Source organism: Salmo trutta, chromosome 1 (genome assembly GCF_901001165.1).
Source record: "Salmo trutta chromosome 1, fSalTru1.1, whole genome shotgun sequence".
Taxonomy (NCBI): domain Eukaryota; kingdom Metazoa; phylum Chordata; class Actinopteri; order Salmoniformes; family Salmonidae; genus Salmo; species Salmo trutta.
In genome coordinates this window covers 141,167-168,362 of record NC_042957.1, presented here as the reverse complement: position 1 = coordinate 168,362, position 27,196 = coordinate 141,167, and the positions used below count along the sequence as shown (strand labels likewise).

The following is a 27,196-nucleotide window of genomic DNA, read 5'->3' as shown; positions in this document are numbered from 1 at the left end:
TGTGATGTCACTGTAGAACGTTGCGATGGACGGCCAACGGCCATTGTTGTTGGGAGGGTTCTTTCTGTAGAATGTTGTGTGAAGTGAGTTCCATTGTGATGCTTCCGTAGAATGTTGCTCCATTGTGATGCTTCCGTAGAATGTTGTGTGAGATCCAACCCCATTATGACGTCATAGTGGAGTAGAATGGTTGTGTGAGCTGGGCTGAGTTCTGTTGTCACGTGTCATAGTAGCCTTAGTGCCTATAGTCTACAGCTGCTCTGGAAAATATCATCATTCATTCATTCATTCCAGAGTTTCCCTGGACTTCTAAGTTGTTGTGTGGATAAATGTGTTGAGTAGGCTAATGCTGCTATATTATGGATCCAATAGATGTATCAATTAATCTGTGTTTCAACTTGGCATTCATAAATATATATATATATATACTATAAATACATGGATATTGCATTGATAAATAGACAATAAAAACATTCAAGTTAAAAATACAAGTGGAAAAACATGACAAAATGTACATTTATAATTGGGGATACTCAAAAGAGTTGTGGGGATTAAGTAGCTAAAGTAAGTTATGGGTGAATGTTTGTATTGTTCAGTCCTGGTCTTTGGCATGTTTCATGTAAACTGATAACATACACAGTGTTTGAGAAATAACACCACTTTATTGACTTCTGGTCATACTGTGGAAGATGTGGCAATATTGATTGTTGAATATAGCTGCTCTATCAATGTTTGCCTTATTGATTGTTAATGATTGATAGTGTGTTTATAACACAGCCGTTATTGATTGTTAATGATTGATATTGTGTTTATAACACAGCCCTTATTGATTGTTAATGATTGATAGTGTGTTTATAACACAGCCCTTATTGATTGTTAATGATTGATAGTGTTTGTACTTCCATTTAGACTGCTATAGTCTCATTCTTCTGGCCTGTTCCCTGCCAGCTGGAAAAAAATTGGACTCGAAACCCGAGGACAGTCAGACCCGACCCGAATCAAGAATTATATTTTTTTAAATGGAAACCCGGACTCGAAAGGACCCTGAGAAAAACCAGACCCGAACCCAAATGGACCCGAAGACAACTCAACCTAGACCCAACTCATATCTTAACAGGTCCAGGTCCAGACCTGATTAGACCCGAGTTACAAAAATATATAGATCAGCCAAGTTGCTCTTCTGGTTAACAAAGAGGTCCTTATATGTTGGCTAGGACTTCTATAAGTCAATAAATTCATCTTCTTAGCTTAAAATAAATATCTTATATAGTCTATGCAGAGCCATGGTCTGGTCCATTTAGGTCCTAACTGTAGTTAGATAGACCCGATCACAATCAAACAGAACCCAACACGGACCCGAGGGTCAAATGACAATTTCAGACCCGAAAGCAAATTGTGCCCAGGTCGGGCCTCGAGTATACTGGGTCCATGCAGACCTGTAAAGACCTTTACTTTCAGCATACACTACCCAAAACAACTTAAAACCCTATCACCTTTCTATTGGTCTCTCTTCTCTTCTCTCCTCTCCTCTCCTCTTCTCTCCTCTCCTCTTCTCTCCTCTCCTCTCCTCTCCTCTCCTCTCTTCTCTTCTCTTCTCTTCTCTTCTCCTCTCTTCTCTGTTCTCTCTTTTCTGTTCTCTCTTTTCTGTTCTCTCTTTCTTTCAACCTACACATCTGGCCATCACCATGGAGAGAGGCCATGATTTGCTTACAAAGAGTGCGTAGCCAATCAGACAAGCCATAGGATCCCTATTCTCAAGCTTCAACCAATGTGCGCAGCGGTGATATTTGCATACAGGGGGCTTGACCAATCCCTTGTCACTACAGGAGCAGGGTTTTGCGTGTTCTGGCCAATGGGCGTGCGGGATGCAGAGATAAAGGTCTGCATATGATTACCATGTGGTTATAGAAGGTGTTTAGTATCGATCCAGTATCTGCTGGTAGGTTACTTCTAAACTCGCGCTGTGGACCTGCAGGGTGGACTATCTGATCCTTTGTGACGGGAATAGTATCTCTGTAACAACATGCCTAAAAGGAAGGTGAGTCGCTCTGTTTTAAAAAAAGAAAGATCTAACCCGTTGTATCTGTGAGAGACAGGATAAACGGCGCGTGTCTCCTAGCAGCTGAGCTGATGCGAAAGTTTCTAAACCGGAGCACCGCCTGTTAGAACGGTTCAGCTGGGACCTTTTCGGTCTGATGGGAGTCTAGAGGGGATGTACGGGACATGTCAGCGGTCCTGCATGTTATTCGGTGTGTTTTCTGTCGAAGCCCCTGCTCTTTCTCTCTCTCTGTGTGTGTCTCTTCATGGCCGGTGTGTCCTCCCTGTTCACCCATACCGGACTGTCTGTCACCACGCAGTGCACAGATCGCGCTCCGGAATGCCGCCCGGTAAGATTACCGCCGCTGGCGGTTTGAAGTGGCCGCTTTATCCCCGTCGTGACTGCTTGGAGATTATTGTGCCTTTAGTGTATTTTAACGTGTTAGTGTGCCGACCTGTCTACCGGTAGGGATTTAAATCTGTCGATGGAAGAAGGATTTCAGATTTTTTTCTCCCTCTAGAAGGACAGCCTCTTCCTCTTCCTCTCTCTGTCATTTTGTTTGCCCTAAAAATAAAAAAAGATCCGTTTGCAAACAATAAATAAATGTCATCCTTGAGTTGATAAAGATGCATAGAAGCCTGGTCTGTTGGTTAAGGCAGCAGGCGTTTGAGCCCCGCTCAGTGCTTTCTGTGGTGGATGAGCAGCCAGCGAGGCAACAAGCATAGGCGTTGGTCATTCTCTCTACCTATGTGGTGATTGGCTCAGTGTTCCGTCGCTCATGGGGACACTGTCACCGCAGAATCTCCAGGGAGAGCAAGGCACTTCAAGCCCCTTTGGGGTGCTGCCATAGATTTACATTTGACATTTTAGTCATTTAGCAGATGCTCTTATCCAGAGCAACTTACAGTAGTGAATGCATACATTTCATTTCATGCATTTTTTTTGTACTGGCCCCTCTGTGGGAATCAAACCCACAACCCTGGCGTTGCAAACACCATGCTCTACCAACTGAGCCACAGGGAATACTACCTTTGAAGTGCCTGTCCAAGAAGGCTCAAGATCATTGGCCACAGATAAAATTACCTTAAATCACGTTATTTCTACCGTAGCTTTGATTGGACTGATCATGTCAACAGCATACTTTAAAAATCTTGTCTAACAAGCTAGCTAGCTAGACAAGCTGTCATCATCATGAATCACGTTAACATTCTACTGGCAAATCCTTTTCAATCCTTGTCGTATTCAGAGAAATTATAGATATAACGTATCGGTGCTCATCGACCATTGGACGTTACACAACAAGTCGGAAATCACAAATTGAACAATGAGGCTAACTGTGAGCGGTTTGGAAGGAATCAGTGGCTAACTGCGATGCAAAGCTATCACTATTTTACTTCCTCTGCCCGCTATTCGGGTAAACCACTTCTCCAATCTTTTTGGAACAAACAGCAAAAACGTGTTGATGGTATCCTCAATGAAATGATAAAATATACAGACCACAAATTCCTATTGGCTATACTTAAACTCTTTAACATCATCCTCTACTCTGGCATCTTCCCCAATACATGGAACCAAGGACTGATCACCCCAATCCACAAAAGAGAAAACAAATTTGACCCCAATAACTACAGTGGGATTTGAGTCAACAGCATCTTTGGGAAAATCCTCTGCATCATCATTAACAGCAGACTCGTACATTTCCTCTGAGAAAACAATGTAGTGAGCAAATGTCAAATTGGCTTTTTACCAAATTACCGTAAGACAGTCCACGCATTCACCCTGCACAGCCTAACTGATAAACAAATAAACCAAAACAAAGACAAAGTCTTCTCATGCTTTGTTGATTTCAAAAACGCCTTCGACTCAGTTTGGCATGAGGGTCTGCTATACAAATTGATGGAAAGTGGTGTTGGAGGAAAAACATACGACATTATTAAATCCATGTACACAAACAACAGGTGTGCAGTTAAAATTGCCAAAAAAAAACAAATTTCTTCCCACAGGGCCGTGGGGTGAGACAGGGATGCAGTTTAAGCCCCACCCTCTTCAACATATATATCAATGAATTGGCGAGGGCACTAGAACAGTCTGCAGCACCCGGCCTCACCCTACTAGAATCTGAAGTCAAATGTCTACTGTTTGCTGATGATCTGGTGCTTCTGTCCCCAACCAAGGAGGTCCTACAGCATCACCTAGATCTTCTGCACAGATTCTGACAGACCTGGGCCCTGACAGACCTGGGCCCTGACAGACCTGGGCCCTGACAGTAAATCTCACTTAGACAAAAATAATGGTGTTCCAAAAAAGGTCCAGCCACCAGGACCACAAATACAAATTCCATCTAGACACCGTTGCCCTAGAGCACACAAAAAACTATACATACCTCGACCTAAACATCAGTAACTTCCACAAAGCTGTGAACGATCTGAGAGACAAGGCAAGCAGGGCCTTCTATGCCATCAAAAGGAACATAACATTTGACATCCCAATTAGGATCTGGCTAAAAATACTTGAATCAGTTATAGAACCCATTGCCCTTTATGGTTGTGAGGTCTGGGGTCCTGCTCACCAACCAAGAATTCACCAAATGGGACAAACACCAAACTGAAGCTCCACATGGTGATTTCTGCAACAATATCCTCCATGTACAACGTAAAACACCAAATAATCCATACTGAGCCTAATTAGGCCGATACCCTCTAATTATCAAAATCCAGAAAAGAGCCGTTAAATTCTACAACCACCTAAAAGGAAGCGATTCCCAAACCTTCCATAACAAAGCCATCACCTACAGAGAGATGAACCTGGAGAAGAGTCCCCTAAGCAAGCTGGTCCTGGGACTCTGTTCACAAACACAAACAGACCCCACAGAGCCCCAGGACAGCAACACAATTAGACCCAACCAAATCATGAGAAAACAAAAAGATAATTACTTGACACATCTGAAATAATTAACAAAAAAACAGAGCAAACTAGAATGCTATTTGGCCCTAAACAGAGAGTACACAGTAGCAGAATACCTGACCACTGTGACTGACCCAAACTTAAGGAAAGCTTTGACTATGTACAGACTCAGTGAGCAGAGCCTTGCTATTGAGAAAGGCCGCCGTAGGCAGACCTGGCTCTCAAGAGAAGACAGGCTAAGTGCAGACTACCCACAAAATGATGTGGAAACTGAGCTGCACTTCCTAACCTCCTGACAAATGGATGACCATATTAGAGACACATATTTCCCTCAGATTACACAGATACATAAAGAATTAGAAAACAAACCCAATTTTGATAAACTCCCATATCTACTGGGTGAAATACCACAGTGTTCCATCACAGCAGCAAGATGTGTGGCCTGTTGCCACAAGAAAAGGTCAACCAGTGAAGGAGGGGGCATGGAGAGAGAGAGAGAGGAGTGGGCATGGAGAGTGAAGAGAGTGAGAGAGGAGGGGGCATGCAGAGAGAGAGAGAGAGAGAGAGAGAGAGAGGAGGGGACATGGAGAGTGAGGAGAGAGAGAGAGAGGAGGGGACATGGAGAGTGAAGGTAGGGAGAGGAGGGGGCATGGAGAGTGAAGAGAGAGAGGTTGTTGCTATGTAAATTATGTCCTCTGGCTAAACCATCAGGGTGTTTGCCTGTTTTAGAGGAAGACCCTAGATAGGCTAGCTAAACACCCACCTATCTACCTGTCTACCTGCCTACCTGTCTACCTACCAGCCTGTTTTAGAGGAAGACCCTAGATAGGCTAGCTAAACACCCACCTATCTACCTGTCTACCTGCCTACCTGTCTACCTACCAGCCTGTTTTAGAGGAAGACCCTAGATAGGCTAGCTAAACACCCACCTGTCTACCTGTCTACCTGCCTACCTGTCTATCTGCCTACCTGTGAGCCTGTCAACATGCCTACCTGCCGACCTGTCTGCCTGTCTACCCGTCTACCTGCCTACCTGTCTACCTACCAGCCTGTCTACCTGCCTACCGTTTATTATGGATCCCCATTAGTTCCTGCCAAGGCAGCAGCTACTCTTCCTGGGGTTTATTATGGATCCCCATTAGTTCCTGCCAAGGCAGCAGCTACTCTTCCTGAGGTTTATTATTGATCCCCATTAGTTCCTGTCAAGGCAGCAGCTACTCTTCCTGGGGTTTATTATGGATCCCCGTTAGTTCCTGCCAAGGCAGCAGCTACTCTTCCTGGGGTTTATTATGGATCCCCATTAGTTCCTGCCAAGACATCAGCTACTCTTCCTGGGGTTTATTATGGATCCCCATTAGTTCCTGCCAAGGCAGCAGCTACTCTTCCTGGGGTTTATTATGGATCCCCATTAGTTCCTGCCAAGGCAGCAGCTACTCTTCCTGGGGTTTATTATGGATCCCCGTTAGTTCCTGCCAAGGCTGCAGCTACTCTTCCTGGGCTTTATTATGGATCCCCGTTAGTTCCTGCCAAGGCAGCAGCTACTCTTCCTGGGGTTTATTATGGATCCCCATTAGTTCCTGCCAAGGCAGCAGCTACTCTTCCTGGGGTTTGTTATTGATCCCCATTAGTTCCTGCCAAGACAGCAGCTAATCTTCCTGAGGTTTATTATGGATCCTCATTAGTTCCTGCCAAGGCAGCAGCTACTCTTCCTGGGGTTTATTATGGATCCCCATTAGTTCCTGCCAAGGCGGCAGCTACTCTTCCTGGGGTTTATTATGGATCCCCATTAGTTCCTTCCAAGGCGGCAGCTACTCTTCCTGGGGTTTATTATGGATCCCCATTAGTTCCTGCCAAGGCGGCAGCTACTCTTCCTGGGCTTTATTATGGATCCCCATTAGTTCCTGCCAAGGCAGCAGCTACTCTTCCTGGGGTTTATTATGGATCCCCATTAGTTCCTGCCAAGGCAGCAGCTACTCTTCCTGGGGTTTATTATGGATCCCCATTAGTTCCTGCCAAGGCAGCAGCTGCTCTTCCTGGGGTTTATTATGGATCCCCATTAGTTCCTGCCAAGGCAGCAGCTACTCTTCCTGGGGTTTATTATGGATCCCCATTAGTTCCTGCCAAGGCTGCAGCTACTCTTCCTGGGGTTTATTATGGATCCCCATTAGTTCCTGTCAAGGCAGCGGCTACTCTTCCTGGGGTCCAGCAAAATGAAGGCAGTTTATTCAATTTTAAAACTTTACAATACATTCACAGATTTCACAACACACTATGTGCCCTCAGGCCCCTACTCCACCACATATCTACAGTACTAAATCCATGTGTGTATAGTGTTTATGTTATCGTGTGTGTGTGTGTGTTTGCATGTGTCTGTGCCTATGTATGGAACAGTCCCCGCTGTTCCATAAGGTGTATTTTTATCTGTTTTTTAAATCTGGTTCTACTGCTGCATCAGTTACCTGATGTGGAGTAGAGTTCCATGTAGTCATGGCTCTATGTAGTACTGTGCTCCTCCCATAGTCTGTTCTGGACTTGGCAACTGCGAAGAGACCTCTGGTGGCACTGTCCCTGAGGCTGAGAGATAGTATCTGCTGATTGTCATGATCTCTAGTCCACTCATCTCCTCTCCAGTCATAATTACTATTAGTCATGAAACTTCCTGATTCTCCAGGTCCACAGATTAAGTCCTGGAGTAAAAAAAGACATGCCCCTGAGATTCTCCTTGTAAAGTGTTGTTTCGTCCAGGACAAGGTTTGATAGTATTCTGTGTCTGGTGTCTTAGTGAGGTGGTGTTTCTGAGAGATTTAATATTGCTAACTCTAAGATTGTAATATAAAGCCAAGATTCTGTTAGATTTTAGCAGTCCTTTTTAAACCTGTCTTAAATATGAGGCACACATTAAGTACAGCAAATCAGTTAAACATTTTGCTTTAAGTCTTTGCCAGTGCACTCTAACCCCCCCACCCCCCTCCTAAAATGTATATTTTCACAAAATGATGTGACTGCCAGGTAGTCTCAATCTTAAGAGTACATTTCTATATTTCATTAGTGTTGTATTGAGATTCTCCTTGTAAAGTGTTGTTTCGTCCAGGACGAGGTTTATAGTATTCTGTGTCTGGGAAACAGTCTCTAGTGTTAGTGAGGTGGTGTTTCTGAGAGACTTCGTTCATTTTCATTAGTGTTGTATGATCAAATGGAGGTTTGGTCTCCTTGAGCGATCTGGGGTCGACCGATTAATCAACACACAAACACACTCATACACCAGTGGAGGCTCGTCAGAGGAGGAAGGGTAGGACCATCCTCAGTAAATTTCAGAAAAAATGTAAATAGTGAAACATTAAAAAAGTTATCCTTTTTTAGATAAAAACTATACTAAATATATTCACGTCACCAAATAATTAATTAAAGCACACTGTTTTGTAATGAAGGTCCACAGTAGCCTCAACAGCACTCTGTAGGGTAGCACCATGGAGAAGCCGGAGGACAGCTCGCTTCCGTCCTCCTCTGGGTATATTGACTACAATACAAAACCTAGGAGGCTCATGGTTCTCACCCACTTCCATAGACTTACACAATAATTATGAGAACGTCCGGAGGACGTACTCTAACATATCAGAGGTCTTGCAGCATGAACTGACATGTTGTCCACCCAATCAAAGGATCAGAGAATGAATCTAGTACTGAAAGCATAAGCTACAGCTAGTTAGCACTGCAGTGTATAAAATGTGGTGAGTAGTTGATTAAAAAGAGAACGACAATAGTTAAACAGTTTTCAACAACTTAATTTCTTCCAAAATTAAGGAGAAGCAGAGAGAGGGAGAGCTATCGTAGAATATATATATTTACTTTCACTTACTTAGCTGTTGTCAAATGCAGCTTCCTAGTTTAGTCTACGCGGCAGGTTAGAGCGTTGGGCCAGTAACCGAAAGGTTGCTGGATCGAATCCCCGAGCTGACAAGGTAAAAATCTGTTGTTCTGCCCCTGAACAAGACAGTTAACCCACTGTTCCTAGGCTGTCATTGAAAATAAAGGTTAAATAAAAATGAAAAACACCTACCTCAGAGAGGGATTCTATATTAGCTAGCTGGCTATGGCTGGCTATCCAACACAGGAACTCTTCCAAGGTAAGCTTCTGGTTTTATTAATTTATTGCCACCGGGGCCCGCGAGTGTAACCGCTCAAATGTACTGCATGATTGTAGCGGGTTTAATAACGTGTTAGTTCTCTCTCTCTCTCTCTCTCTCTCTCTCTCTCTCTCTCTCTCTCTCTCTCTGGTCAGTATCACCGGAGGAAAGAAAGGAGAGAACAGGGACCGTGAGAGGCGGACCCTCTGCTGCTCCCTCCCTCCCTCCCTCCGCTGAGACTAATGCTGTGTTCAAAGCAACTGGGAACTCGGGAAATCTCAGACTTCAGTGCGTTCAAGAACTGGGAAACTAAGGAAAAAAAACGAGATCCTACTAGGAAAAATCGTTTTGAACGGTCATCTAACTCGGAATTTTTTAAAACATTTTTATTTCACCTTTATTAACCAGGTAGGCAAGTTGAGAACAAGTTCTAATTTACAATTGCGACCTGGCCAAGATAAAGCAAAGCAGTTCGACAACATACAAAAACACAGAGTTACACATGGAGTAAAACAACATACAATCAATGATACAGTAGACAAAAATAAGACTATATACAATGTGAGCAAATGATGTGAGATAAGGGAGGTAAAGGCAAAAAAGGCCATGGTGGCAAAGTAAATAAAGTATAGCAAGTAAAACACTGGAATAGTAGAATTATAATTTGAAGAAAGTTAAAAGTTAAAATATAAATAATATGGTGCAAAGGAGCAAAATAATAAATAAAATAAATAAATACAGTAGGGGAAGAGGTAGTAGTTTGGGCTAAATTGTAGATGGGCTGTGTACAGGTGGAAATACCAATTCGGAAACTCTGACGTCATGATTTGACCTCGTTTTTTTCCCCCCAGAGTTCCCAGTTGTCTTGAAAGCACCATCATGCAGGTGTCACATACCATCAGTCCAGTAAAATAAAAAATACAATTATTTGCTCGATTTATGCTCAGCTGTGCCTCGTAATTGCAACACCAACTGATCTATTTTGTTATCAAAAGCTTGAGTGTTGAAATATAATATTTTCTGAGTATAATGATATTGGCAGACCAGGCATATAGCCAATATGAGTTAATAATGTATTAGGTCTACTGCACAAAACCTCATTTCTACACAACTGTTTATATTAGCTTCATGTTTTAAGTCGTGATTAAAATTAAATCTGAGCAATAGATCTCGGCTGGTTTTCTGACTGTGAAAGTGATCTTGACTCAGAAAAGTTTGGAGAATGCTGGCTGACCGTATAAACGTAACAGACATCTCAGCCTTTCATTAGCCGTGGATTTACCAGGTGTGTCGTGTTTTCACTCTTCTCTCTGTTGCTTCTAGTCTGCCGAAGGGGCCGGTGCCAAGGACGCCTCGAAAGTGACTAAGCAGGAGGTCGCTAAGCAGGAGGTCGCTAAGCAAGAGGTAGGAGCTCTGTGTGTGTGCAGTGTGTGTGTGTGTGTGTGCAGTGTGTGTGTGCAGTGTGTGTGAGTGTGCAGTGTGTGTGTGCAGTGTGTGTGTGCAGTGTGTGTGTTTTACACAACCGCAAACACGCTCATTATGTACCGCAGTCACCACACACACACACACACACACACACACACACACACACACACACACACATACAGCAAACGTTCTGATACACCCTGATACATGAAGAGGTATCTTTATACAAACACACTCTATCCACACTACCCCTAGTACACTTCCCCTAGTACACTACCCCTAGTATACTACCCCAAGTACACTACCCCTAGTACACTACCCCTAGTATACTACCCCTCCTCACTACCCCTAGTACACTACCCCTAGTACACTACCCCTAGTATAGTACCCCTAGTACACTACCCCTAGTATACTACCCCTAGTACACTACCCCTAGTACACTACCCCTAGTATACTACCCCTAGTACACTACCCCTAGTATAGTACCCCTAGTACACTACCCCTAGTATACTACCCCTAGTACACTACCGCTAGTATACTACCCCTAGTACACTACCCCTAGTATAGTACCCCTAGTATAGTACCCCTAGTATACTACCCCTAGTACACTACCCCTAGTACACTATCCCTAGTACACTACCCCTAGTACACTACCCCTAGTATAGTACCCCTAGTATAGTAACCCTAGTATACTACCCCTAGTATACTACCCCTAGTATACTACCCCTAGGACACTACCCCTAGTATACTACTCCTAGTATAGTACCCCTAGTATACTACCCCTAGTATACTACCCCTAGTATATTACCCCTAGTATAGTACCCCTAGTACAATACCCCTAGTACACTACCCCTAGTACACTACCCCTAGTATAATACCCCTAGTATAGTATCCCTAGTATACTACCCCTAGTGTAGGACCCCTAGTATACTACCCCTAGTATACTACCCCTCCTCACTACCCCTAGTATAGTACCCCTAGTACACTACCCCTAGTATAGTACCCCTAGTACACTACTCCTAGTATAGTACCCCTAGTATACTACCCCTAGTATAGTACCCCTAGTACACTACCCCTAGTACACTACCCCGAGTACACTACCCCTAATATACTACCCCTAGTATAGTACCCCTAGTATAGTACCCCTAGTACACTACCCCTAGTACACTACCCCTAGTACACTACCCCTAGTACACTACCCCTAGTATACTACCCCTAGTATAGTACCCCTAGTACACTACCCCTAGTACACTACCCCTAGTACACTACCCCTAGTATAGTACCCCTAGGACACTACCCCTAGTATAGTACCCCTAGTATAGTACCCCTAGTATCTACCCCTAGTATACTACCCCTAGTAGAGTACCCCTAGTATACTATCCCTAGTACACTACCCCTACTACACTACCCCAGTACACTACCCCTAGTATACTATCCCTAGTATAGAACCCCTAGTATACTACCCCTAGTATAGTACCCCTAGTATAGTACCCCTAGTATACTACCCCTAGTATACTACCCCTCCTCACTACCCCTAGTATAGTACCCCTAGTACACTACCCCTGGTATACTACCCCTAGTATACTACCCCTAGTATAGTACCCCTAGTACACTACCCCTAGTACACTACCCCTAGTATAGTACCCCTAGTACACTACCCCTAGTATAGTACCCCTAGTACACTACCCCTAGTACACTACCCCTAGTACACTACCTCTAGTATACTACCCCTAGTATAGTACCCCTAGTACACTACCCCTAGTACACTACCCCTAATATAGTACCACTAGTATACTACCCCTAGTACACTACCCCTAGTATAGTACCCCTAGTATACTACCCCTAGTATCATACCCCTAGTATACTACCCCTAGTACACTACCCCTAGTATAGTATCCCTTGTATACTACCCCAAGTGTAGGACCCCTAGTATACTACCCCTAGTATACTACCCCTCCTCACTACCCCTAGTATAGTACCCCTAGTACACTACCCCTAGTATAGTACCCCTAGTACACTACCCCTAGTATAGTACCCCTAGTATACTACCCCTAGTATAGTACCCCTAGTACACTACCCCTAGTACACTACCCCGAGTACACTACCCCTAATATACTACCCCTAGTATAGTACCCCTAGTATAGTACCCGTAGTACACTACCCCTAGTACACTACCCCTAGTACACTACCCCTAGTACACTACCCCTTGTATACTACCCCAGTACACTACCCCTAGTATAATACCCCTAGTACACTACCCCTTGTACACTACCCCTAGTATAGTACCCCTAGTATAGTACCCCTAGTATAGTACCCCTAGTATACTACCCCTAGTATAGTACCCCTAGTACACTACCCCTAGTACACTACCCCAGTACACTACCCCTAGTATACTACCCCTAGTATACTACCCCTAGTATAGTACCCCTAGTACACTACCCCTAGTACACTACCCCTAGTACACTACCCCTAGTATAGTACCCCTAGTATAGTACCCCTAGTATAGTACCCCTAGTATACTACCCCTAGTACACTACCCCTAGTATACTACCCCTGGTACACTACCCCTAGTATACTACCCCTAGTATACTACCCCTAGTATAGTACCCCTAGTATACTACCCCTAGTATAGTACCCCTAGTACACTGCCCCTAGTATACTACCCCTAGTACACTACCCCTAGTATAGTACCCCTAGTATAGTACCCCTAGTATACTACCCCTCCTCACTACCCCTAGTATAGTACCCCTAGTATACTACCCCTCCTCACTACCCCTAGTATACTACCCCTAGTACACTACCCCTAGTATAGTACCCCTAGTACACTACCCCTAGTATACTACCCCTCCTCACTACCCCTAGTACACTACCCCTAGTATACTACCCCTAGTATAGTACCCCTAGTATACTACCCCTAGTACACTACCCCTAGTATACTACCCCTCCTCACTACCCCTAGTATACTACCCCTAGTATACTACCCCTCCTCACTACCCCTAGTACACTACCCCTAGTATAGTACCCCTAGTACACTACCCCTAGTATACTACCCCTCCTCACTACCCCTAGTACACTACCCCTAGTATACTACCCCTAGTATAGTACCCCTAGTATACTACCCCTAGTATACTACCCCTCCTCACTACCCCTAGTATAACCCTAGTACACTATCAGACCCTCAACACACAACTGATATGCCCCCTGTCCCCTCTCTTCCTCTCCCCCTCTCTCTCCCCCTTTCTCTCTCTTTCCCCCGTCTCTCACTCTCTCCCCTCTCTCTCTCTCTCCCTCCCTCTCTCTCTCTCTCTCCCCTCTCTCTCTCCCCCGTCTCTCACTCTCTCCCTCTCTCTCTCTGTCCCCCTCTCTCTTTCTGTCTCTCTCTCTCCCCCTCTCTCTTTCCCCCGCTCTCTTTCTGTCTCTCTCTCCCCCTCTCTCTCTCTCTCCCCCGCTCTCTTTCTGTCTCTCTCTCCCCCTATCTCTCTCTTTCTGTAGCCCACCAGACGGTCAGAGAGGTTGTCATCGGTAAGTTTAATCATCCCCTCTTCCTCCCTCCTCTCCTTCCTCCCTCCTCTCCTCTCCTTCCTCCCTCTCTCCTCTCCTCGCTCTCTCTCGTCGTTGCTCCACCAGAAGCAGTCTGTGGGTCATAGTTTCTCACTGCCACCAGATATGATATTAGGATCTGAAATCATAACTACTACAGTGTTATAGTCAGGAGATATTCAGACTGTTATAAAGGAGTGTTCTATTCAGACTGTTGTAAAGGAGCGTTCTATTCAGACTGTTATAAAGGAGCGTTCTATTCAGACTGTTATAAAGGAGCGTTCTATTCAGACTGTTATAAAGGAGCGTTCTATTCAGACTGTTATAAAGGAGCGTTCTATTCAGACTGTGTTATAAAGGAGCCTTCTATTCAGACTGTGTTATAAAGGAGCATTCTATTCAGACTGTGTTATAAAGGAGCATTCTTAAATAATAGGGAAAATCCCCTCGCTATAATTTATTCACCAAGGTTTGGACAGCAAGCTGTCTTCCTCAGGGTACCATGACAGAATTCAGTGTTCTAAAGGTGGTGGTGGGAAAAGGTCCCTGCGGGTTCCTTCTGGTCCTGCGCTTGCTTTTTTCTCTCTCTCGTCCTCATTTCCTTTACAAGACCTGATGTCTATTTGTTCTGTTCATCCTCTGTCTGTCGTGATTTCACTGACTTCAAGCATGGCACACGTGTGCTGGATCTCAAACTGCACCATATTCCCTTTGTAGTGCACCATTTTTGACCCCATAATGAATAGTGTTTCATTTGGGACACATTGTCAAGGTAACTTCAGCTTGTTGTAAACGTTAGCACACTATTATTATCATGTTTATATGCCAATAACACATTATTACAGTCATGTTTATATAGCACAATATTACAGTAATGTTTATATAACACATTATTACAGTAATGTTTATATAACACATTATTACAGTAATGTTTATATAACACATTATTACAGCCATGTTTATATAACACATTATTACCCTAATGTTTATATGCCTTTAACACATTATTACAGTAATGTTTATATAACACATTATTACAGTAATGTTTATATAACACATTATTACAGTAATGTTTATATAACACATTATTACAGTAATGTTTATATAACACATTATTACAGTAATGTTTATATAACACATTATTACAGTCATGTTTATATAACACATTATTACACTAATGTTTATATAACACATTATTACAGTAATGTTTATATAACACATTATTACAGTAATGTTTATATAACACATTATTACAGTAATGTTTATATAACACATTATTACAGTAATGTTTATATAACACATTATTACAGTCATGTATATATATTTTACATTATTACAGTCATGTTTATATAACACATTATTACAGTAATGTTTATTTAACACATTATTACAGTAATGTTTATTTAACACATTATTACAGTAATGTTTATTTAACACATTATTACAGTAATGTTTATATAACACATTATTATAGTAATGTTTATATAACACATTATTACAGCCATGTTTATATACCACATTATTACAGTCATGTTTATATACACATTATTACAGTAATGTTTATATAATACATTATTACAGTCATGTTTATATGCCAATAACACATTATTACAGTAATGTTTATTTAACACATTATAACAGTAATGTTTATTTAACACATTATAACAGTAATGTTTATATACACATTATTACAGTAATGTTTATATGCCAATAACACATTATTACAGTAATGTTTATTTAACACATTATTACAGTAATGTTTATATGCCAATAACACATTATTACAGTAATGTTTATATAACACATTATTACAGTAATGTTTATATGCCAATAACACATTATTACAGTAATGTTTATTTAACACATTATTACAGTCATTGTTTATATAATACATTATTACAGTCATGTTTATATACACATTATTACAGTAATGTTTATATAACACATTATTACAGTAATGTTTATATAACACATTATTACAGTAATGTTTATATAACACATTATTACAGTCATGTTTATATAACACATTATTACAGTCATGTTTATATAACACATTATTACAGTAATGTTTATATAACACATTATTACAGTAATGTTTATATAACACATTATTACAGTAATGTTTATATAATACATTATTACAGTCATGTTTATATGCCAATAACACATTATTACAGTAATGTTTATTTAACACATTATAACAGTAATGTTTATTTAACACATTATAACAGTAATGTTTATATACACATTATTACAGTAATGTTTATATGCCAATAACACATTATTACAGTAATGTTTATTTAACACATTATTACAGTAATGTTTATATGCCAATAACACATTATTACAGTAATGTTTATATAACACATTATTACAGTAATGTTTATATGCCAATAACACATTATTACAGTAATGTTTATTTAACACATTATTACAGTCATTGTTTATATAATACATTATTACAGTCATGTTTATATACACATTATTACAGTAATGTTTATATAACACATTATTACAGTAATGTTTATATAACACATTATTACAGTAATGTTTATATAACACATTATTACAGTCATGTTTATATAACACATTATTACAGTCATGTTTATATAACACATTATTACAGTCATGTTTATATAACACATTATTACAGTCATGTTTATATAACACATTATTACAGTAATGTTTATATAACACATTATTACAGCCATGTTTATATACCACATTATTACAGTCATGTTTATATACACATTATTACAGTAATGTTTATATAATACATTATTACAGTCATGTTTATATGCCAATAACACATTATTACAGTAATGTTTATTTAACACATTATAACAGTAATGTTTATTTAACACATTATAACAGTAATGTTTATATGCCAATAACACATTATTACAGTAATGTTTATTTAACACATTATTACAGTAATGTTTATATGCCAATAACACATTATTACAGTAATGTTTATATAACACATTATTACAGTAATGTTTATATGCCAATAACACATTATTACAGTAATGTTTATTTAACACATTATTACAGTCATTGTTTATATAATACATTATTACAGTCATGTTTATATACACATTATTACAGTAATGTTTATATAATACATTATTACAGTAATGTTTATAGAACAGTAATGTTTATATAACACATTATTACAGTAATGTTTATATAACACATTATTACAGTAATGTTTATATAACACATTATTACAGTCATGTTTATATAACACATTATTACAGTCATGTTTATATAACACATTATTACAGTCATGTTTATATAACACATTATTACAGTAATGTTTATATAACACATTATTACAGCCATGTTTATATACCACATTATTACAGTCATGTTTATATACACATTATTACAGTAATGTTTATATAATACATTATTACAGTCATGTTTATATGCCAATAACACATTATTACAGTAATGTTTATTTAACACATTATAACAGTAATGTTTATTTAACACATTATAACAGTAATGTTTATATACACATTATTACAGTAATGTTTATATGCCAATAACACATTATTACAGTAATGTTTATTTAACACATTATTACAGTAATGTTTATATGCCAATAACACATTATTACAGTAATGTTTATATAACACATTATTACAGTAATGTTTATATGCCAATAACACATTATTACAGTAATGTTTATTTAACACATTATTACAGTCATTGTTTATATAATACATTATTACAGTCATGTTTATATACACATTATTACAGTAATGTTTATATAATACATTATTACAGTAATGTTTATAGAACAGTAATGTTTATATAACACATTATTACAGTAATGTTTATATAACACATTATTACAGTAATGTTTATATAACACATTATTACAGTCATGTTTATATAACACATTATTACAGTCATGTTTATATAACACATTATTACAGTCATGTTTATATACACATTATTACAGTAATGTTTATATAATACATTATTACAGTAATGTTTATAGAACAGTAATGTTTATATAACACATTATTACAGTAATGTTTATATAACACATTATTACAGTCATGTTTATGTAAAATATTGTTACAGTCATGTTTATATAACACATTATTTCAGTAATGTTTATATAATACATTATTACAGTAATGTTTATAGAACAGTAATGTTTATATAACACATTATTACAGTAATGTTTATATAACACATTATTACAGTAATGTTTATATAACACATTATTACAGTCATGTTTATATAAAATATTGTTACAGTAATCATGTAATAATGTTAATACATTACCTTATTTCCATTTTACTGTTATAGCTGATTATGGGATTACGTTATTATTAACCCACAGGTTCTCACGGCTCTATTTCAGTCATTTTAATAAAGAATGGATCCAGTGATAGCCTTCCCTGTTTACATAATGAGGATTTAACGATACTCGTTAAATATACTGTTAAGTTAAATATGTTAAATATACTTTTAAGTTTGCATGGATTAAGCTGTGTGTACGTCCGTTCAGCTGAGGTGTTGCCCTCTACTAGTGTGTATGGCCTCACCTATAGCCCACAATATACTATTGTTCAGGTTATACATATATTCCTATGCTAAGCTATTTCTATGGTATTTTCCCATTGTCTTTGCTAAGCTAAGTTTATAGAAATGCCCCATTCACTCAGCTAAGCTAATTCCATTGAAATGTCCAATTCACTCAGCTAAGCTAATTCTATAGAAATGCCCCATTCTAAACTAAGATAATTGCATGGTGTTTCCCACTCTCTGTGCTAGGCTAAGCTAAACTAGTTCTATAGCGTTTTCCCACTCTTTAAGCTAGGCTAATGCTAAAGCTAATGGCTCTCTCTCTCTGACCTACAGAAACCAACTCCTCCCAAACCGGTTGAGGTCAAGCCTAAGAAGGCTATCGCCAAGGTAATGCCATCGAGCACACACACAAACTGTCCATAAATGCATGTTGTGTTTGTTTTATTAAAGTCTCAACGTTTTTGTCCATTTGAATGTTCTCAGAGCTGGTTTTTATTGGTTGTTTCTTGTCCTCTGTTGGGATTGGTAGTCTCTGTTTCTATGCTGTGTTCTGATTGGCTCTGTCTGCCTAGAAGCCGGTGGACAAGGTGGACGACAAGGCCATGAAGGGAAAGAAAGGAGGAGCTAAGGTGAAGAGGGAGGATGGCCCCTCCCATAACCGACAGACCATGACAGAGGTACGTCAGGTCTCACCTCCATCAGGATGGAGAGAATGTAGAAGGAGAGGAGGTACGCCAGGTCTCACCTCCGTCAGGATGGAGAGAATGTAGAAGGAGAGGAGGTACGCCAGGTCTCACCTCCGTCAGGATGGAGAGAATGTAGAAGGAGAGGAGGTACGCCAGGTCTCACCTCCATCAGAGGATGGAGAGAATGTAGAAGGAGAGGAGGTCTCACCTCCATCAGGATGGAGAGAATGTAGAAGGAGAGGAGGTACGCCAGGTCTCACCTCCGTCAGGATGGAGAGAATGTAGAAGGAGAGGAGGTACGCCAGGTCTCACCTCCGTCAGGATGGAGAGAATGTAGAAGGAGAGGAGGTACGCCAGGTCTCACCTCCATCAGAGGATGGAGAGAATGTAGAAGGAGAGGAGGTCTCACCTCCATCAAGATGGAGAGAATGTAGAAGGAGAGGAGGTACGCCAGGTCTCACCTCCGTCAGAGGATGGAGAGAATGTAGAAGGAGAGGAGGTACGCCAGGTCTCACCTCCGTCAGGATGGAGAGAATGTAGAAGGAGAGGAGGTACGCCAGGTCTCACCTCCATCAGGATGGAGAGAATGTAGAAGGAGAGGAGGTCTCACCTCCATCAGGATGGAGAGAATGTAGAAGGAGAGGAGGTACTCCAGGTCTCACCTCTGTCAGAGGATGGAGAGAATGTAGAAGGAGAGGAGGTCTCACCTCCATCAGGATGGAGAGAATGTAGAAGGAGAGGAGGTACGCCAGGTCTCACCTCCGTCAGGATGGAGAGAATGTAGAAGGAGAGGAGGTACGCCAGGTCTCACCTCCGTCAGGATGGAGAGAATGTAGAAGGAGAGGAGGTACGCCAGGTCTCACCTCCATCAGAGGATGGAGAGAATGTAGAAGGAGAGGAGGTCTCACCTCCATCAAGATGGAGAGAATGTAGAAGGAGAGGAGGTACGCCAGGTCTCACCTCCGTCAGAGGATGGAGAGAATGTAGAAGGAGAGGAGGTACGCCAGGTCTCACCTCCGTCAGAGGATGGAGAGAATGTAGAAGGAGAGGAGGTCGCACCTCCATCAGGATGGAGAGAATGTAGAAGGAGAGGAGGTACGCCAGGTCGCACCTCCATCAGGATGGAGAGAATGTAGAAGGAGAGGAGGTCTCACCTCCATCAGGATGGAGAGAATGTAGAAGGAGAGGAGGTACGCCAGGTCGCACCTCCATCAGGATGGAGAGAATGTAGAAGGAGAGGAGGTACGCCAGGTCGTACCTCCGTCAGAGGATGGAGAGAATGTAGAAGGAGAGGAGAGAAGGAGTAGGGGGGCTGGTGGTGGGATTATAATCATCTAACATGTCTTCCTTCAATGTTCTCCCTGTCTCAATATCTGTCTCTCACACACACACACACACACACACACACACACACACACACACACACACACACACACACAGATCTGTGTGTCTCGTTCCAGTGTCAGTGTGACCTACTACAGAAGTCTTGCTCCCTACTCCATGTCTGTCAGAGGACAGAGTGAGACAGTCCGAGTCAACGGTATGACAGGCCGACCGACAGAGTGCTGTGGATTTGAACCAGAGTTGTTAGGGGGTCTCCCAAATGGCACTCTATTCCCTCCGTAGTGCATTACTTTAGACCTAGCCATAGATCTAGGGAATAGAGTGTGATTTGGGATGCAGTTTGTGTGATTTAACCACTGAGTGTGTGATTTAACCACTGAGTGTGTGATTTAACCACTGAGTGTGTGATTTAACCACTGAGTGTGTGATTTAACCACTGATTTCCACTGAGTGTGTGATGAGTGTGTGATTTAACCACTGATTTCCACTGAGTGTGTGATGAGTGTGTGATTTAACCACTGATTTCCACTGAGTGTGTGATGAGTGTGTGATTTAACCACTGAGTGTGTGATTTAACCACTAAGTGCGTGGGAACTAACATTGTGTTACTACACAGTAATTGTATGAAATGTGTGTGTGTGTGCTCACCCTTCAGTGTGTTAACACATCAGGACTACTAGTGATACTACTAACTAGCTAGCAGGACCAGCCTTCAGTATGTACAGTGTGTTAACACATCAGGACTACTAGTGATACTGCTAACTAGCCAGCAGGACCAGCCTTCAGTATGTACAGTATGTTAACACATCAAGACTACTAGTGATACTACTAACTAGCCAGCAGGACTACTAGTGATACTGCTAACTAGCCAGCAGGACCAGCCTTCAGTGTGTTAACACATCAGGACTACTAGTCATACTGCTAACTAGCTAGCAGGACCAGCCTTCAGTATGTTAACACATCAGGACTACTAGTGATACTACTAACTAGCTAGCAGGACCAGCCTTCAGTATGTTAACACATCAGGACTACTAGTGATACTGCTAACTAGCCAGCAGGACCAGCCTTCAGTATGTACAGTATGTTAACACATCAGGACTACTAGTGATACTACTAACTAGCCAGCAGGACTACTAGTGATACTGCTAACTAGCCAGCAGGACCAGCCTTCAGTGTGTTAACACATCAGGACTACTAGTGATACTGCTAACTAGCTAGCAGGACCAGCCTTCAGTATGTTAACACATCAGGACTACTAGTGATACTACTAACTAGCTAGCAGGACCAGCCTTCAGTATGTTAACACATCAGGACTACTAGTGATACTACTAACTAGCTAGCAGGACCAGCCTTCAGTATGTTAACACATCAGGACTACTAGTGATACTACTAACTAGCTAGCAGGACCAGCCTTCAGTATGTTAACACATCAGGACTACTAGTGATACTGCTAACTAGCTAGCAGGACCAGCCTTCAGTATGTTAACACATCAGGACTACTAGTGATACTACTAACTAGCTAGCAGGACCAGCCTTCAGTATGTTAACACATCAGGACTACTAGTGATACTACTAACTAGCTAGCAGGACCAGCCTTCAGTATGTTAACACATCAGGACTACTAGTGATACTGCTAACTAGCTAGCAGGACCAGCCTTCTGGTGCCTTGCTCATCCATGGTCGTCACTAGTTACCACAGCCACAAAGTTAAAAAAATCAACAATATCGTAAAAATTCATGAAAACAAAAATGTGCTTTTTGGTCTTAATTTAAGGTTAGTGTTAGGCATGCAGTTAGCAGTGTAGTTAGGTTTAAAATCAGATTTTAATTCGATAAATTGTATAAATAGGCGGGGTTTAGCCATAATGATGACTTTGTGGCTGTGGTAACTAGTGACGACCATGGAACCATGGATGGGTACTTCCTGGTCCCTTTGTGACATCATAGTGCGTTTATGCATAGAGATCCTATTAAATAACTAGAAGGTCTATGGCAGCCATATTGGTCAGGGAGAAATACAAGCCGGTCTAATTGGAGGTATAATCCTGATTTTACTTAATCAAAGTAAGACATGTGATATATCAGAAATTATAAACTGGGTGGTTTGAGCCCCGATTGCTGATTGGCTGACAGCCGTGGTATATCGAACCGTACACCCACGCGTATGACAAAACATTTATTTTTTTACTTTTCTAATTACGTTGGTAACCAGTTTATAATAGCAATAAAGCACCTCGGGGGTTTTGTGGTATATTGCCAATATACCACGGCTAAGGGCGGTATCCAGACACTGCGTCGTGCATAAGAACAGCCCTTTCCTCTTTAAGGAATACCTGGGATAGGATAAAGTAATCCTTCTAACCCCCCCCCCCCTTAAAAGATTTAGATGCACTATTGTAAAGTGGTTGTTCCACTGGATATCATAAGGTGAATGCACCAATTTGTAAGTCGCTCTGGATAAGAGCGTCTGCTAAATGACTTAAATGTAAATGTAATGTAATATTGGCCATATACCACACCTCCTCAGGCCTTATTTCTTAATTGTGTGAATTGTCAACCTAAAATATTGTCATATAATTATGAATACAGTTGATACAGGTTTTATATACATTTTCTGTATAAATAGCCTCTAAAATATTTAAGTGTAGTGTCGGTGATAAGCCGGTGTTTGGAGGATATATTGGCTCTGGTGTTCGGCCCGAGAAGGAAAACCTGTCTTCGTGGGCTTTAGCCCTTTTATACAATGGGTTACTAACATAAATTAAATTTATTATTAAAATTAAAAGTTATTTTAATGGAAGTTCTTCATAACATTTCATCCTGCCACCAGATATGGTCCCGACACAAATCTAGGGTTGCTACCCGAGCCGGATGGTCATTCGTTCTATCGGGTTCGGATGCCAGAGACGCGACCCAGTCGTTCTGTATCTATGGACCCGACCCAGTCGTTCAGTATCTATGGACCCAGTCGTTCAGTATCTATGGACGCGACCCAGTCGTTCTGTGTCTATGAACGCGACCCAGTCGTTCTGTATCTATGGACGCGACCCAGTCGTTCAGTATCTATGGACCCGACCCAGTCGTTCTGTATCTATGGACGCGACCCAGTCGTTCTGTATCTATGGACCCGACCCAGTCGTTCAGTATCTATGGACCCGACCCAGTCGTTCAGTATCTATGGACCCAGTCGTTCTGTATCTATGGACCCGACCCAGTCGTTCAGTATCTATGGACGCGACCCAGTCGTTCAGTATCTATGGACGCGACCCAGTCGTTCTGTATCTATGGACCCAGTCGTTCTGTATCTATGTACCCAGTCGTTCTGTGTCTATGGACGCGACCCAGTCGTTCTGTATCTATGGACCCAGTCGTTCTGTATCTATGGACCCAGTCGTTCTGTGTCTATGGACGCGACCCAGTCGTTCAGTATCTATGGACCCAGTCGTTCTGTGTCTATGGACGCGACCCAGTCGTTCTGTATCTATGGACCCAGTCGTTCTGTATCTATGGACCCAGTCATTCTGTATCTATGGACCCAGTCGTTCTGTATCTATGGACCCAGTCGTTCTGTATCTATGGACCCAGTCGTTCTGTATCTATGGACCCAGTCGTTCTGTGTCTATGGACGCGACCCAGTCGTTCAGTATCTATGGACGCGACCCAGTCGTTCGTTCTAAATGTTCCACTGCCATAGTGGATGGCAACGTTATTATCCCTTGCTAGCTAGCCAACTACAGCTAATTTACAGTCAAGAAGTGCAGCCAGAACAACAGCAAAGTAGCTGCATTTGCATTTGTTTAAGATGTTTTCTAGTGATGTTGATTTGGATACATCCATAACAATGAGCTAATGAGGTGTGATTTCGCCTGGCAGAGGAAATGTGCTCTCTCAGAGGAGCTAGCCAACAACACAGCTACAGTAACACACTTCAAAGTGAAGCTGGAAAGACTGCAAACTAGCTGCACTTCACATTTCTATGTATTTATCCATCAAAAATTATGCCAGCTGATTCATGATTCTGTCTGCCTGCCCTTCTGTCTGTCTGTCTGTCTGTCTGTCTGTCTGTCTGTCTGTCTGTCTGTCTGTCTGTCTCGTCTGTCTGTCTGTCTCGTCTGTCTGTCTCGTCTGTCTGTCTCGTCTGTCTGTCTCGTCTGTCTGTCTCGTCCCGACTCCAAACACGTTCATTACTATGGGTCAGCTGGAGATCCAATTTGAATATTGAAACAATGTTGCAAATGTCGGAGAGACAGACAGTAAGGTTTATAAAAATCTCCGCTGTTGAAAACTAAATGTTAGTCTAAAGGAAATGGTAGATAATGTCTAGATGCTTTTTACAGTGCGAGATCAAGTTTATAAATTGCCTGGCTGGGCTGATGAGACAGTGGATTGCGCAGTCAGATGGAACAGAGTAAATAGGCATTTAAGAGTAATAGATTTAACCGGTGGTAACTTGTGGAATAGACACCGCCTGGAATGCGATTTTTAACCAATCAGCATACAGGATTAGAACCACCCGTTGTATAAATGTAAATAGACAATACCTGTAAATGTCATTGTTTTCTTGGAAAGCTGTGAGTGTTATTATATGATACAATATCAGTACTTTATCAACTGGTGTCAGCCAGTGTATTGCTGTGGTTTGACTGCATATGAATGGGCTTGAATGGAATGTTGGCATATTTTTATATATTTTTTTTATTTAACCTTTTATTAACTAGGCAAGTCATTTAAGAACAAATTCTTATTTACGATGACGGCCTACCCCGGCCAAACCCGGACGAAGCTGGGCCAATTGTGCCCCGCCCTATGGGACTCCCCAATCACGGCCGGATGTGATACAGCCTGAATTTGAACCAGGGACTGTAGTGACGCCTCTTGCACTGAGATGTAGTGCCTTAGACCACTGTGATACAGCCTGGATTCAAACCAGGGACTGTAGTGACACCTCTTGCACTGAGATGTAGTGCCTTAGACCACTGCGCCACTCGGGAGCCCTTTGGCATATTGGCAGTTAACCAAAAAATAAAATGTAGTCATTCTTTTAAAACTGTCTGGCTAGCTAGCTAACAAACATACAGTACAGATACATTCTTCAAATTCATTATCTTATCACAGCACTGGCAAACCATGCTTGACCAATTCCCTGACCTTTACTCCATCATAAGAAGGTTAATGTCCATTCTAGTATTCTGACTCCTAATTCTATGTGTTTGTGTCTGTCTGCAGGAGACTGAGGCCGTGGGGGCGGGGTCTGATGAGGAGAAGGAATGAGGAAATTGGGGGTGTGTCTTTCTCTGACTTCTCCCAAACCGGTACCATGGAAACGAAGAAAGGATCTTTTTTTACGAGGATTTTGTAAAATGCTGATTTTTTTTTTTTTGGGGGGGGGGTCCTGTGATATTAACGAAGATAAACTTAATACCCCACGTCCACACTCCTTGCAGTTCTATCACTCTCTCTCTCTCTCTTTTCCAATCCTTTCCTCCCTCTCTTCCATTTTGTTGTTTTACTCCTCTCCCTCTCTTTCTCCTCTTCCTTTTCTTGAAAGACAGAATAAAGTGACATGTTTTAAAAAAAATGGCTGCAACTATTCTTCCTCTGGCAGTGGGAGGAGCCTCACAGGGTCACCACGATCATTTGTCTCACGTCCTTTCTAAATTATGATGTCATATTCTCTCTACTACGATAGCTCTTTTTGATGACATCACTGTAAATTAATTCAATCTCCCACCTATGACATCAGAGACCCAGGGGTCAAACGAGGCTCCTATGACATCACAGGTGACCTTTGACCCTGACCTGAGGCGTTGCCACGGAGAATATTTGCGGCTTTTTTAAACAGACGTAGAAAAGTTTGAGAATTGTCACTCCTGTGTTTGAAACTGGCAGAGTAGTGGCATAGCAATAACAAGTGGTGTTTCTGTTCTGGAACGCTGTGGCTTCCAGACAGAGTTCCAGCCTGCCTGGGGGAAAAACATTATTTTGAAATAAAAGCTGAAAGTTGAGGTCTTGTGAGTAGCGTTTGTTTTGTCTCTGTGTCCAGTACATCACTGGGGCCAAGCTTCCTGCAAACCGGGCACCTCTATACCAGGCGGTGTCAGAGGAAGGTCCAAAACATTGTCAAAGACTCCAGCCACCTTAGTCATAGACTGTTCTCTCTGCTACCGCACGGCAAGCGGTACCAGAGCGCCGAGTCTAGGTCCAAAAATACTTAACAGCTTCTACCCCAAAGCCCTAAGACTTCTGAACAATTACTCAACTGGCCACCGGACTATTTCAAATTGACCCCCACCCCCCTGATTCTACAATAGATCATCACCTGATTCTACAATACACCATCACCTGATTCTACAATACAACATCACCTGATTCTACAATACATCATCACCTGATTCTACAATACAACATCACCTGATTCTACAATACATCATCACCTGATTCTACAATACATAATCACCTGATTCTACAATACATCATCATCACCTGATTTTACAATACATCATCACCGGATTCTACAATACATCATCACCTGATTCTACAATACATCATCATCTGATTCTACAATACATCATCACCTGATTCTA

The 27,196-nt window shown here is 41.4% G+C and overlaps 1 protein-coding gene across 6 annotated transcripts; it reads left to right on the top strand.

The window, feature by feature from the left end:
- The first annotated feature begins 1,900 nt into the window (after window positions 1-1,900).
- On the top strand, window positions 1,901-26,617 carry LOC115206205 (high mobility group nucleosome-binding domain-containing protein 3). 6 transcript variants are annotated; one of them, XM_029773032.1, is made up of 7 exons: window positions 1,901-2,038; window positions 10,390-10,470; window positions 13,984-14,013; window positions 18,916-18,969; window positions 19,158-19,259; window positions 20,709-20,808; window positions 25,839-26,617. In XM_029773032.1, exons 1-7 carry the CDS (start codon window positions 2,024-2,026, stop codon window positions 25,844-25,846), a joined length of 390 nt encoding a protein of 129 aa, XP_029628892.1. In that variant the 5' UTR covers window positions 1,901-2,023; the 3' UTR covers window positions 25,847-26,617. The 6 variants fall into 6 exon arrangements, with proteins under 6 accessions (XP_029628892.1, XP_029628807.1, XP_029629057.1 ...); XM_029772947.1 differs by having other exon boundaries at window positions 19,155-19,259; XM_029773197.1 differs by lacking the exon at window positions 13,984-14,013.
- Window positions 26,618-27,196: the final 579 nt, after the last annotated feature.

What these genes read in the sequence shown, in the direction of transcription:
- LOC115206205 (XM_029772947.1), top strand. An exon ending in AGGAGGTCGCTAAGCAAGAG is followed by an intron (nt 10,471 to 13,983) that starts GTAGGAGCTCTG and finishes CTCTTTCTGTAG; the next exon opens with CCCACCAGACGGTCAGAGAG. An exon ending in GGTCAGAGAGGTTGTCATCG is followed by an intron (nt 14,014 to 18,915) that starts GTAAGTTTAATC and finishes TCTGACCTACAG; the next exon opens with AAACCAACTCCTCCCAAACC.